Raw genomic sequence first — 14,984 nt, 5'->3', positions numbered from 1 at the left:
ATATTAAGTCTAATTAATCAATTAAACCTTACCTAAATTAGGTTTAATTAACCTTAAATCCAATTAGACTTAACCCATATTAAGTCTAATTAATCAATTAAACCTTTAACCTTAAAAAGTCTAATTAATCAATTAAACCTTACTTAAATTAGGTTTAATTAACCTTAAATCCATTAATTAGGTTTAATTAACCTTAAACCCAATTAGGCTTAACCCATATTAAGTCTAATTAATCAATTAAACCTTACCCAAATTACGTTTAATTAATCTTTAAACCCGATTAGACTTAACCCATATTAAGTTTAATTAATCAATTAAACCTTATCAAAATTAGGTTTAATTAATCTTAAACCCAATTAGACTTAATCCATATTAAACCTAATTAATCAATTAAACCTTACCCAAATTAGGTTTAATTAACCTTAAACCCAATTAGACTTAACCCATATTAAACCTATTTAATCAATTAAACCTTACCAAAATTAGGTTTAATTAACATTAAACCCAATTAGACTTAACCGGTATTAAGCCTAATTAATCAATTAAACCTTACCAAAATTAGGTTTAATTAACATTAAATAATTAACCTTTAAACCCATACCCATTTAGACTTAACCCATGTTAAGTCTAATTAATCAATTAAACTTTACCAAAATTAGGTTTAATTAATTTTTAAACCCAATTAGACTTAACCCTTATTAAGTCTAATTAATCAATTAAACCTTGCCCAAATTAGGTTTAATTAAACCTTAATTGTGTTTAATCAATCTAAAGAAAGCCTAATTTGAGTTCAACTTAACTTGAACTCAAGTTAACTCAAACATTAGGTTCAACCCACATTGAGCTTAACTTAACCAAAGCCTAATTTGAGTTCAACCCAACTTGAACTCAAGTTAACTCAATCCTTAGGTTCAACCTACATTGAACCTAACCAAAACCTAATTTGAGTTTAACCTAGCTTGAACTCAAGTTAACCCAAACATTAGGTTCAACCTATACCCAAACATTAGGTTCAACCTAACTTGAACCCAAATCAACTTCAAACTTAAGTTCAACCCTTATTGGACTTAAGTCAAACCTATAACTTAGTTTCAACCCAACCTGAATCTAGGTCAACCAAACTCTAGGTTCAACATATACTGAACCTAAATCAAACCTTAAACTCAGGTTCAATTCAAATTGAACTTAGGTCAACATAAACTTTAGGTTCAATCAAAATTGAACCTAACTCAACTCAAACCTTAAGTCTTAATTACATTAGACTCAAGTCAATTCAACTCTTAGGTTCTACCTACATCGAACCTAAATACCTGAAGTCCTAACTACATTGGACTTAAAATCAATTCAACTCTTAGGTTCTGCCTACATCGAACCTAAATACCTTAAGTCCTAACTACATTGGACGTAAAACCAATTCAATCCTTAGGTTTTACCTACATCGAACCTAAATACCTTAAGTCCTAACTCTTAAGTCCTAACTACATTGAACTTACAACCATTTCAACTCTTAGGTTCTACCTACATTGAACCTAAATCATCTTAAGTCCTAACTACATTGGACTTAAAGTCATCTCAACCCTTAGGTTCTACCTACATTGAACCTAAAACATCTTAAGCCCTAATTACATTGGACTTAAACCATTTTCAATCTTTAGGTTCTACTTGTATTGAACCTAGAACTTCTTATGTCCTATCCACATTGGACTTAAAACCAATTCAATCCTTAGGTTCTACCTAGTTCTACCTACATTGAACCTACCTACATTGAACCTAAATCATCTTAATTCTTAACTACATTGGACTTAAAATTTCAATCCTTAGGTTCTACCTACATCGAAATACCTCAAGTCCTAACTCTTAAGTCATAATTACATTGGACTTAAAACCATTTCAACTCTTAGGTTCTACCTACATTGAACCTAAATACCTTAAGTCCTAACTCCTAACACCTTAAGTCCTAACTATATTGGACTTAAAACCAATTCAATCCTTAGGTTCTACCTACATCGAACCTAAATACCTTAAGTCCTAACTCTTAAGTCCTAACTACATTGAACTTAAAACCATTTCAACTCTCAGGTTTTACCTAAATATCTTAATTCCTAAATACCTTAATACCTTAATTCCTAACTACATTGGACTTAAAACCTAACTATATTTGACTTAAAACTAATTCAATCCTTAGGTTCTACCTACATCGAACCTAAATACCTTAAGTTCTAACTCTTAAGTCCTAATTACATTAAACTTAAAAACCATTTCAACTCTTAGGTTCTACCTACATTGAACCTAAATCATCTCAAGTCCTAACTACATTGGACTTAAAACCATTTCAACCCTTAGGTCCTACCTACATTGAACCTAAAACATCTTAAATCCTAATTACATTGGACTTAAACCATTTCCAATATTTAGGTTCTACCTGTATTGAACTTAGAACTTCTTAAGTCCTATCCACATTGGACTTAAAACTCTAGGTTCTACCTACATTGAACCTGCATCATCTTCAGTTTCATCGACATTAAACCAAAATCTTAGGTTTTAATTAAACTCTCTCAGGTCTAATTGGCTTATGACTTCAAGGTAAAAAATGGTGTTGATTCTATATCATAAAAATCTAACTCACTGACATAAATGACATTAAAACACAACTTAAACATCTGTGTTCAGATTTATGAAGATTTCTTGACCAACGCAATCTATGGTTGCTGACAAGAATCTTCTGGTCCTAGTTTAAACACCTTTCGGACTAAGTAAATCTGAATACTTCACGGCCTAGGGACGAAAGAGCCATAGACATCTTGACCGGGTCGTTTAAAAATTATTCAACCAATTAAATGACCAACTAAAATTGATAAATCTGACAACATGGTTTTATGCTAATCATATTCTCTTTTGCAGGTTTATTGAAGACATGAAAATAAAATTTCGCTCTAGATTTCCTTTGCATGTTATAGGGTGTGCTAACTCTGTTTTGCAGGACGACATTCGAAAGCAAAATTTCAAGATAACAAAACTAGACAAAAACAGATAAAACAAAAATAAAATGACATAACATGACAAAAAAAAAATGACATGACATGAACAAAACAAAACCTTGAGGGTATAATCAGATACCTAGGAATCTATTACCCCAGGAATAAAACATTTGATGTTTCTTTCCTTAATCTTGATATTTTAGAAGAACGAGTGTTAACGAGAATCAGGAGTTTTCTTAGGTAAATCTAGAATTGCCTAAGATGTAATTAACTATAAGAGCTTGCTCTTATAGGAAAATTAAGAATTCAAAATAGGTGATCAACCTAAATCTCTGGTTATCATACCATTTATGTGGTTATCCTTATATGAGATTTTGATATTCTAGAGTCTTCTCTATAAGTTTAGCACCCAACATTTCTCTTGTTTTCTATCATTTGCCCTTTCCCTTTTTCCTAATTCCTTTAATACTTGAGGATCTCTTACTTGATCCAAAAGATTAAGGTAAATTGGAAAAATAGGGCAATAAGATAGATAAACAGAGTGGCGACTCCAACATTCTTATCGACAAAAGACACGACGACATGAGAGAACGAACGAGAATTGGCGGCGACCGCAGACGGCGAGTTCCTGTCGGCGAAAAAGAACTAATCATGAAATTGATTAATAAAATAAGCCAATCACGATTCCAATTGTTAAATAATCAATTTGAATATAGAGATCATGATATGATTATAGAACTAAACTATTAACTCACCTAGATGAATTAAATATATTCTTAAATATATATGAAGGGCCATGATGTCAAAAATATATACTATGTTTGTTACTTGGATAAATATAAATTAAATTAATTCTTAAAACACAACATACTAAGATCAAAAGCTATATGATAAATTTGAATGAAGTTTTCTAAGCTAGGAATTTCCTAGTGTGCCCTTAATTAGCTTGATGAAGGTTTTTTATTCTATCTGATACAAACAAAGAACTCATTTGGTCAAATCAAGTTGCATGAAAATGATCAAATTAGATGTGTTTTATTTGGCCGTAGCAATCACTAGGCTAAAAGAAATTACATCATGGCAACATGAAACAAGTATATGAAAAACTAATGGCTAATTTTCTTGTGACTTTCAGATAACATGTCATTTATAAAATGCAATTTATTTAATGAAGATAGCGTATGAGTAGATACAAGATTAGAATTATTCCCAATTTTTTTTCCTTGATTCAAGCGATGTGCATGGGAGTTTTTTTATTATTGAAGATAGAAAATTTTTCCTGAGATCTTCAGCCTCTTTTTACAAATATTTTACTTATTTATTTATTTTTTGTTAATGATATTTATCTACTAAACAACTGAATGCAAAAAATAATTCTTGATAATTAAATTCATTTACCTCAACTTTCTTGGACTCTAATGGCAATTTAGTAATGGAGGTTCTTTGTTTTCTCTTCATTTTTTTGTACAAAAATTATAGAGCATTTGTGTAGCTCCTTCTCTTTCTCTGTAGCTTTTTTTTTCTTTTTTGCTTCTATTCTTTTTAGTTCTTTGGTGCATCAGAATCTCTTAGCTTTTTGGTTTGGTATGTTCTTAATTTGAATTTTTTCTTTAAAATCTTCTTACCGTGTATTAGAAGTCTTCCAAATGTGATGAGGAGATAATGAAGTCAGCCGCCACAGAGAAATCTTGCTTAAAGATATTGTATTAAACACAAAATGTTTAAATTACCTGAAAAGCATCATCAATATATAAGAGAATTTTACATGTGATGAAATATCCATAAAAAAAAGCAATCTAATGAATGTGATTTAAGTGCAATAAAAAGAAATAAATCAAGGATTTTTCTTGGAAGACAAGCCTTATATGAAGAGGCTTCTTTGAATAAAGCAACACTTGGTTACATATTTATTATATGATTAATCCTAATAGAATAAGCGCTGATATACCTAAATTTGTTAGATTTAATTAAGACCGGTGATGCTATGTCAAATGATTGTATTTTATATTTATTCTTCTGGGGTACGAAGAATTTTTTCCCAAAAATTTAGGAGTCAGTGTCCATGTCAATGTTGATGGTGGAATAGGCTCATGAATTGTTCTTAGTAGGTCTCGGAGTGGATGGACATTGTAGTTTGATGACCGTTGGAAGTGGTTGATAGCCATTAAGTAGGACTGATGGTGTTGTTAGCATCTGAGCAAGTGGTGGAGCATTTGTAGGATTAAAATTACACATTAAAATATCTCATGAGTTAGTTTAATAAAACTAGCAAGGCATGATTGCGGCAATTATTGTAGTTTGAAGTTACCTATAAGCGTGAAGAAGCATGCAATTATATTAGAAATCGGAGAACATCAAGTATTAGTATTTAAACTTCTGGTGAAGAATTTAGATGCCTTCACCAACTATGATATTATGTATGATCTCTTGTATAAGTTTAATGGTAGCAATATTGTAAAAACCAAGCAAACTTGTGATACTAAGAAGCCATGAACAATTTTTATTCCATTTGTATTGGTTCGGATGCAATAATAATGCTTGAAGTCTTTGTGGTTAAAGATGGAGCACTTATCATTAATATTGAAGCTTTTGCTCAACATTATCCTTTGGCACACAATCATGTTTAAAAAAAAATAACTTAAGGAACCAAATCAAACTTAACATCAAACACAGTCATCACACTCAGGTTTAGGCTCAAGTTTAGTGATGTGCATTCACTCCTATCATTACGAGAGCGAGAGATCCTGCTCAGAACAATCTAGTCTAGTCCTATTTTCTTGCCAATTTAGGGAATTATTATTTTCTTGAGTTGGCCTGTCTATTATAGATATTAGTTATTTTATTTAAGTTATTATCCGGCTATCTTTATTTCTTGCATATAAATATTTTAGTAGTTACTAGTTTTGGGACTTATGTTTGGTGTATGGATTTCAGAGATTGTTTTTTCTGAATTTCTATCTTCCTCTTACAACTGATAAGCTTGTAGCTTGTTTTGGAATAGGTTTCCCACTGCTTTCCTCTTAGGCAATAGCTAGAACTAATTGTTCCCCTTTCAATCTTCATAAACTTCATGCATCTCTTCTTTTTTCTTTTTTTTAACATCTCTCTGCTACATCCAATCCTCAAACATCTTTTAAGAACCCAGTCATAAGGTTAGTAATTGTTGGCGAATGAGTTCACTCTTTATGCTAATAATGAGGGCTTGAGATTCATTACTTTATTTTTTGTTCAAGCATAAAATAAGGCTTTAGAACAAGGTAGCCAATGCATTGAGCGTTTTGATATTTATTATTATTACTGTGCTATCAAAGGTAATTGGCTTGGAGTATTGAAATATCTGTATGTCACTGATGAGAACTTTCAATAGAGTTGGATCTACTGTCAGGATAGATTGTATGAGCAGTATCACAGGGTCGATGGTTATTTGTTACTTTAGAAAAAGTTGTGCATTTCTAAGAGTTCGCTTAAGGTGTTTATTTTACATGAGTTTCAAAAATGAAGAAATAATAGATATTTTGGCAATAACAATATTCTTTTCTTAGTAAAAGAGAATTTTTGTTGACCTACATTGGTACGAGATATGGAGTGACATGTCAAGTAATACAAGATATATCATTTACTTAAGACCTGAGAGCAGTTTGCGAGACTATACTCCGTCAGCTAATCCAAAGCTAGCTCGGGTGAATGTGAACATGGAACTTTGCTGTAAGCTGTCCCAAACACACTAAAGTTAGGACTCAATTATGATAGTGGTCAACGGTTTCTTCAACAAAAGTACATTTCACATTTTGCCACAAGACAATGAATACTTCATAGATTGCAGACTTGTACTTCAGAGAAAGCGTGATATTCTCTTGATTGACTTTTATTTACACAATGAAAGTGGGACCAAGATGAACAAATATTGTAGGCATCATTTACTCGAGCCTGTTGCAAACATCCTCTATTGAAGACTTTACATGTGATAAAACGACAAATGAATTTGTCGTTGATGATTTCTAAATATTCCACAAAAAAGTAATATTCTATTAGTAGTGCTTTTAGAAGTCATAACAAGAATGATTTTGTTTTCATTTTGGTTTGCCAACAAAATCATTATAATTTTAGGCATTTGATTTTTCTTACCACACAATTCAGATTCCATTAAAATCAAAACAGCTAGAACTAGCAGCTTTAAAACATATTTTTCCCTGAACACTATTAATGTGTCCTTGTATGCATGTTGGTCATTTGGTCATCCCTCTAATTCTTTTATTTGGTTTATTGATGGTTTTGATAGATACTTGAGAAGCTTTACCACACAAAACACATCACTGTTGCTCATGAGAGGATGAAACTCGCATCAATTCATTTATCTTTAGGCAATAAGGCTGATGCTTTATGTAATATAATGAGAGTAGAGGGAATATTTTCACTTTACTATGGGTCTCATGTGCCCAAAATATTTCCATATTTTGAAGATTTTAAGAATGAGGTGGAGAAGATTGGACTTGTTGCTGTCAGATGAATAAGAGCTAAGTTGAATTAACAAAGGTGCCAAAAATTAATGCATCAGGACATCAGGTGTCCAATGAAAATTGGTTGTGTTACGATGGGTCCCACACTTTTAAAAAACTATCAATCAATGTATTTCAATGTGGTTCACATTTTGATGTGGTCAATTTTAATTGGACACCTGATACAATAATTTTTCGGGGCTAAGAGGATGTCTTATAACCCAGAATTGGGCATATCAAGCAGTATGTGTCGCAGAGGACCTGTTATGCGTGCAAAGATCATGTTGTTGTATGATTTCCCAATGACGGTGTTTATTAAATTGACGTTGGGAACGGCTTTTTTTCTATGTTATGTGCTAGTAGAAACTTTGTTAGTGTACATATTTTTCTCTGTAATTGGCATCTGTTTTATAAATTTTGAATTATTTTCTCATTATTATTATTATTATTTTTTTTTTTTGTTGGAAGCTGGAGCTGAGATTCAGATGTAAACTTTAATAAGTCTTATTATTGTTTGTTTGCATTAGGTCTAACTCAATGATTATGATACTTGAAAAGGGGTGAAATGAATATTTCAAAATTTAGTTAAGTTAATTATAAAATTTATTTTGAATAAACATAAATAATTTTTATTTAGATTTCACTACCCATGACATCATAGTAGTAATACAATCGAAAAATGAAAAAGAGCAGCCATATTGGGTTTGTATGTACTGGGCCAAACTCTTGAGTAACGGTTTCCTTTATGCCTGGCTAACACTTCACTATGACATCAAATTTTTAACTAGAATGTCGTATTTGCTTCTTTGAGCCAATCCCAATTCGCAATATAATAAAAACATTTAAGTTAATTGCTTATAAAATAAAGATAAAAAAGTTTATAATATAGACCAGTTTATTTTCTTATGGGAGAGAAAGCAGAGATGATATTCCTTGATTCTTTGGTATTTATGTCGCAGCCATCCTTGTTTAATATTAAGAAAATGGGCTGCCAGTGAAGTCCTGGACCAAGAGCTTTTTAAAGCAACAAATTTCTTAATCTAAGTCTAATGTTTCTATTGTTAAGCAAAGAAATAAACTATGGCAACAACCCAATGTCCATATATGTTAATTTAAGAAATAATAGTAAAGCAATTTATTCAATACAAATATATGTGAATAACTAACTATGGATGGGGAGTTTATAATAATAATGTTTCAAATGGCCTACAAGATTTTATGTCAAATTTTGAAATAATTTAAATCCCCTCAAGTAGAATAGTAATGTTTTGTGATATTTGAATTACAAATTTAATTTAAATCAACCTATAATATTGCAAGGAATTTCAAATAATAGGATGCAACTAAACAATGGTTAGAATCATGCAAAATTCAACGAAGATGGGGGATTTTGTCACAACCTAGCTCGATATAACCCGTCATATCGAGGTGGGTCATCTCGTGTTGAGGTCATAACATATAATTATTACTTGAGATCTATTTGGAAGAAAACTATCTAAAGTTTTCTTCAAGTTTCACACACGGAGTCACTAATATCATCAAGTTTTGTAAAATAAATATACCAAAAATTCATTTAGATCATATAGATTTACAACAAAAGGATTAAATACAATAATCATGGTTTTATCTCTCTATCATCAAACAAAGCTAAACATCATCCTGATTGTAAAAAATAAAGATCAAAGCTACTGATATACTTAAAATCAGGCTCTCGCAAGTAATGCAGAAGTTTCAACTCAACCTGAGTCTTACCCTCCCTAAAAATAAATACGTGTGAATAAAGCAGGGGTGAACAACCACGGCTCAGTATGCTACTCAAAATCTAATGTATTTTTTAATTTTAAGAAAATAAACATGTATTCGATGCAAATATATCCAGCATGAGGATTCAATACATCCTAAGTTGGGCTTTCTGGAGCCATCTATTGTTCGTTTTGAAAATCTTTTTCATCGTTGTTTCATACATGTTATTCTATATATTTACTATTTTTCTATAATTTTTGGAGTTCTATAATTCAAGATGTAAATAAATTCATATAAAGTTTATATTTATAAAATAAAGCAATTTAATTAATTCTTTAATTAACTCCATTTATATCCTTTCTATAAAAACTAAATTATTTTAAGTTTAAATATCTTAAAACACACACACAGAGAAGCTACCATATACGGTTTTTCATTTTTTCATCCAACTCGTAAGGCTTAGAGAGAGAAAGGGAGAGATTATAGAGAAAGAAAGTCTGCTTTGGGGGTCTTAAACCCTATTTCGTCTGTCAAACCGGTTGGGGAAATTACTGGCACTAGGTAGACTACTGTTAACCTACTTCAGATTTCATTTTCGTTGCTTTCTCGTTAAGTTTTGGTATTTTCCTTGCCAAAGTTTCGTACAATCTTAAATCTGTAGAGATTTACAAATTTTTCACTGTATAACTTTTTATATATTGTAGATTAGATTGTATTGGACATATGGATATAAAAATATTTATTTTTCATTGGGTATTTTGTGTTGTACAATATTTTGTATATTATGGCATGTGCGTTAAACCTGATAGAAGCGCTTTAAATATTATTTTGATATTTCATATACGGTTTTTCAAATTTTATTTTTCAATATGTAGATTTGTTTCCCTCACAAATTACATTATTACTTGTGTCTAATGTTATGTACTACTATTTATTGCATGTTATGAAATTTGATATGTCAAAAGTTTTATAATTTATGTGCTTTTATATCAAAATATATCTTAAGAATGATAAAAATTGGGGGAGCTACAAGTGATTGTGATTTAGCGGTTGTATGTTATGTGCAATCAAGTGGAGTTATAAAGGGTTTTGCACCTATGTAATTATTCATATATGCATTTGATACACCTGAACAGATGTGAACAAGTTGAGTTATAAGTGGAAGTGGAGTGTCGACACTAAAAAGGAGGTTGGTCGTGAAGTTGTCGGTTATTAGGATGGATATCCCAACACCCGTTTTAATTTAATTTAATATATAATTTGGAAAAATAGCATTTTGGATTTTTGAAAATGCATGACCAGACTGATCTCATTTTCCCAGTTGTTTAAATATACGAGCCTAATACCGCAAATAATATATCTATCTCGAAGGATAAACACACTACTTACTGGTAAGACTCGATTAAATAGACTAATGATTGTATGACATCCGTTAAGTCTGCAAAACCATTTTTTATTATAAGCCGACAAATTCTCCTATTTAATATAAATGATTAAATAGAGTTTATATTAAACTTGGTTCGGAAATGTTTCTTATAAGGGCAAGCCCCTATAGTTAATTACATTTTAGATAACCGAAGTCACCTAAGAAAACTAGATAAAAATCAGGGGACATTATCTTCAAGGAGTTCAAAGGATTATGACTTTTCAATGAGATCGGACAAAGAGGTGTGAAAGGGGAATAACTCAAATTTGGAACATTTATTTTGGAATCCAAAAGGAGAGAGGCTAGGGGATGTCATAGATACGGAGGAGAACATCAGTGACTTCCCAAAAGTATCCTACTGTTTGGCTTCAGTTTTGGAGATTAAAATTATTGAATAATTCATCCTGTCAATTTTATTAATTAAGGCTTACATTCGTGTAAAACGATCACACAAATATCCTGTAATATGTGAGGATTTAGGTTGTGACAAACGACAACCTCAGAATCCTAAGGCGAGTTAGGGCTTATATTGTATAGCGGAACCATACAAAGGCCTAAAGATTAGTTGAGGATTTATGTCGCGTAAGCAAACAACCTCAAAATCATATGGATTGTTGTTTAATTCTAAGGAATGGTTTAGCTAGTGTAGACATATTTTGCTGTTGAAGGTGGTCGTGTTGCCCACAATGCTAGCTCCAAGTTCCTCGTCGTGGCGAATTTAAGTTTTATAATATGTCAAGTTCTGATTTCAAATCCAATATTTCCTATGGGCCATGGTTATTTAAATATTATGCGGCATATTAAAGTTGATTAGAGCGACACCGGTTAGGATCCTATGGTTCCCTCGTTTCGGTACCACTATTTTCTTTCAGATTCACTTAGTCAAAATAAATTTACTAAACTCAACTCAATGAGTTTCATACTTTCATTAGCAATCATAGGTTACCTCCTTCGAGGGATTCCGGATCATCTGATAGAGAAGTTTTAATTTAGTTGCAATTTTGATTTTGTGATGTTTGTGATTAAATTTTGAATGTTATGGAGGCGAATTTTATCTTGTTTGATTTTTAAACTTTTATTTTGGTTTCGGTTTTGAGGTTATCTTAAAAGTTTCAGTTTTGACATACAGGGTGGCATCGTTGTTTAAAATTTAAGTTCATGAGCAGAAAAAGCACAGTAAAGAAAGTGTAGAAAAAGGTGTTGTAAACTATAAAAGCGTACCTGTAAAGTCTTCTCGTTCCTCCACCTGAAAGTTAAAGTTCAGGACTTGTAAGACACACACACACACACACACACATATAGATATATATATATGGTAAAAGAAGCATTATTCGGCTCCTTACATGTTGATCAGTAAAACAGTACAAAGATACTAAGTTAGAAATATCCTGTCTATAAACCAAAATACAATGTGGCTCACATCTAAAGGGGGGACCCATCCACAAACAGATTCACCTTAGAGCAGAAAATGAAAATATATATATATATATATAAAGTAGCAAATACTAAATAAACTAGAAAACAGAAAGTGATATGGTAAAAGAGGAATAAGGTCTCCTTGGAGAGGGAACAGTGAGTCCATTAAACTTGTCAACATTAATTCTTAAATGTGGGGCCTCAATAGTATCACCATGAAGTAAGAGAGCTAATGGAGTTGGGGGCTTAGTAGTAACAGATAGAGAATTGGAGTGAAGACATTGTATGGCAAGCCAATTGACAGGTTTATTTCCCTCCCTATAAATAAAGGTAATATGGAAGCTGAGGATGTTTTTGAAGTTCCTGATTTTCTGTTTCCAATGAGTGTGGTAGTAGGATGATTGTTCTTCAAATTCCATAATTTTGATGAGCAATGTAGAGTCCACCTCAAGCTAGATGTTGTATCATTCAACTTTACAAGAAAAAGTTAAGGCCCAGAAAACTGCTATAAGTTCTGCCTCAAGTGCATCTCTGCCATCAGTGGGAGCTTGGAAAAACAGGAGGCACTTGTTGGAAGAGTCCCTAAAAACACCCCCACCCCAGCACCCCAAACATTAAAGTTGTCATCAGTGTTGAGCTTAATAGTGGACTGTTGAGGAGGTCCAATAGACCTTATCAATCTTATATGGCTCTCTAACTTCAGTGATATTAATCTTGGAGATATTAGGGAAGTTCTTATGTTGAATCAGTTTGGTTAGTAAGAGATACAATTTCTGATCACCTTTGAGTTCTGGATATCTTTACCCTCATGTTTAGTGATGTTTCTAGCCATGCAAAGAAACCAGACAACTATGAAAGGAATAGGATCATACTTTTTTCTTTTCCAGCTGTGCCAATCTTCAGAAAGAGTAGACCAATCTAGTTCAGAGCCATTCAATGTGAGCATAGCCAAAACTTCTATCCATACTCTTTGAGCAAAGTTACAACTGAAGAAAAGGAGTTTGAGGTTTTCCTCATTCTTCAAGCATAGGTAGCATCTAGAAGGCCCCCCCCACTATTGATTGGAATTTTGTTCTGGAAATTCTAGCAACTAGGGCTTATCAACAACAATCACTCCATCCTTCTTAATGGGAAGGCTTGGGGCTTTTTTTTCAGTTGCTAGAGGTTTATAGCAGGGTGACCCACTATCCCCCACCATCTTCATTATAGCTATGGATTAATTTTTCAGAATGCTAGATAAGGCTATCCTCACTTAACACTATTCTAGATTTCATCACAAATCCAATATGGCCATCTCTCATTTAATATATGCTGATGATGTTATGATATTTTCTAGTGCCCATAATATCATCAGTGGGCAGAAGTTTGTTGAAGAATCTCCAGCAGAAGAAAGACATGGAGGGGGAGAGAAATCTGTTCCATATGGCCTCACCCCAAGAGACTAGGTCCCAGCAGAAAAGCTTAGCATATATAGCCTTAGTAAGACTTTGGTTAGTGTAGCTTTGCCAGATAACTCTATCCTTTCTGCTTTTGTCAAAGTTGATTTTGGATATTTGAGTAATATAAGGTTTTTGGAGTATAGACTGAAGTTTAGTAATGGACCAGTGATCACCCTCTCAGAACTCGGCCATAGTAAGGTAGGGGGTTGAAATCCGATGGGGGAGCACTGATCCAATCTTTAGGACACCAATGATCCAGCCAGAAATTCACCTTACCAGCTCCAAGTCCCAAATGTACATCTCCTCAGCAAGATGCCTTACTTTGAGCATGTTTACCTAGATCCTTTAATCACTCAATTTCCTTGTAATGAGAGAGGGGTGCTGATCTTTACAGTACTTGCCCCTCATGAATTTAGCCCAAAGTGAAGTTTGAGCTCTGAAATTGGTCCACATTTTGCAAAAGTTTACTTGGATGAGTTGTTGTAGCCCTTTAAACCCTATACCCCCAGCCAGGGTGGGTTTAGCAACCTTCTGCCAAGAAGCTCAGTGAAGCTATTGTCTTTGGCCTGCCCACATGAATCTATTGAAAGCTCTCTCCAATTGAATTTGTGTGCTTTTCTTCATAAAAGTGGTTTGGAGAATATAAGATGGAAAAGCAGTAATGATACTTTTGAGTAAAGTTATCCTGCCTCCATTGGAAAGGAAGGAATGAGACCAGCTAGAAAGGTGAGAGTTAATTTTGTGAAAAACTTCATCAAATTGAATATGCTCAATAGTAAAAATGTTGTTAAAAAAGTATACCATTGTCTGATAAACTTTCAAGCTCAGTCTGGGATGGTGTTTAGTCCTGCTAAGTGTCAATTGATCTTCAACAAGAGATCCCCTTCAAATTGCAAACAGTGATTTTCTGATTACACAGGTTTCTCTATAGCCAAACCCCTATTAAGTACTTGGGGGTTCACCTCATATGTGGAAGATCTGAGCATATTCAATTTGATGAAGTTTTTCACAAAATTAACTCTCACCTTTCTAGTTGGTCTCATTCCTTCCTATCCAATGGGGGGTAGGATAACTTTACTCAAAAGTATTCTTACTACTTTTCCCTCTTATATCCTCCAAACCACTTTTATGAAGAAAAGCACACAAATTCAATTGGAGAGAGCTTTCAATAGATTCATGTGGGCAGGCCAAAGACAATAGCTTCACTGAGCTTCTTGGCAGAAGGTTGCTAAACCCACCCTGGCTGGGGGTATAGGGTTTAAAGGGCTACAACAACTCATCCAAGTAAACTTTTGCAAAATGTGGACCAATTTCAGAGCTCAAACTTCACTTTGGGCTAAATTCATGAGGGGCAAGTACTGTAAAGATCAGCACCCCTCTCTCATTACAAGGAAATTGAGTGATTAAGGATCTAGGTAAACATGCTCAAAGTAAGGCATCTTTCTGAGGAGATGTACATTTGGGACTTGGAGCTGGTAAGGTGAAT

General features: G+C 32.9%; 1 protein-coding gene across 1 annotated transcript in view; it reads left to right on the top strand.

Annotated features, from left to right (window-relative positions):
• Positions 1-7,869, top strand: part of LOC110038127 (SET and MYND domain-containing protein 4) — a 53,977-nt gene extending 46,108 nt beyond the window's left edge. Inside the window, 1 exon segment of the mRNA XM_020742894.1 lies at positions 7,258-7,869. Coding sequence (XP_020598553.1) covers positions 7,258-7,485 — 228 coding nt within the window. The 3' untranslated portion in view covers positions 7,486-7,869.
• Positions 7,870-14,984: the final 7,115 nt, after the last annotated feature.

The sequence above is a fragment of the Phalaenopsis equestris genome, unplaced genomic scaffold (genome assembly GCF_001263595.1).
Source record: "Phalaenopsis equestris unplaced genomic scaffold, ASM126359v1 Scaffold231427, whole genome shotgun sequence".
NCBI lineage: Eukaryota > Viridiplantae > Streptophyta > Magnoliopsida > Asparagales > Orchidaceae > Phalaenopsis > Phalaenopsis equestris.
The sequence above is the reverse complement of the archived record's forward strand: the minus strand, read 5'-3'. Positions and strand labels throughout refer to the sequence as shown.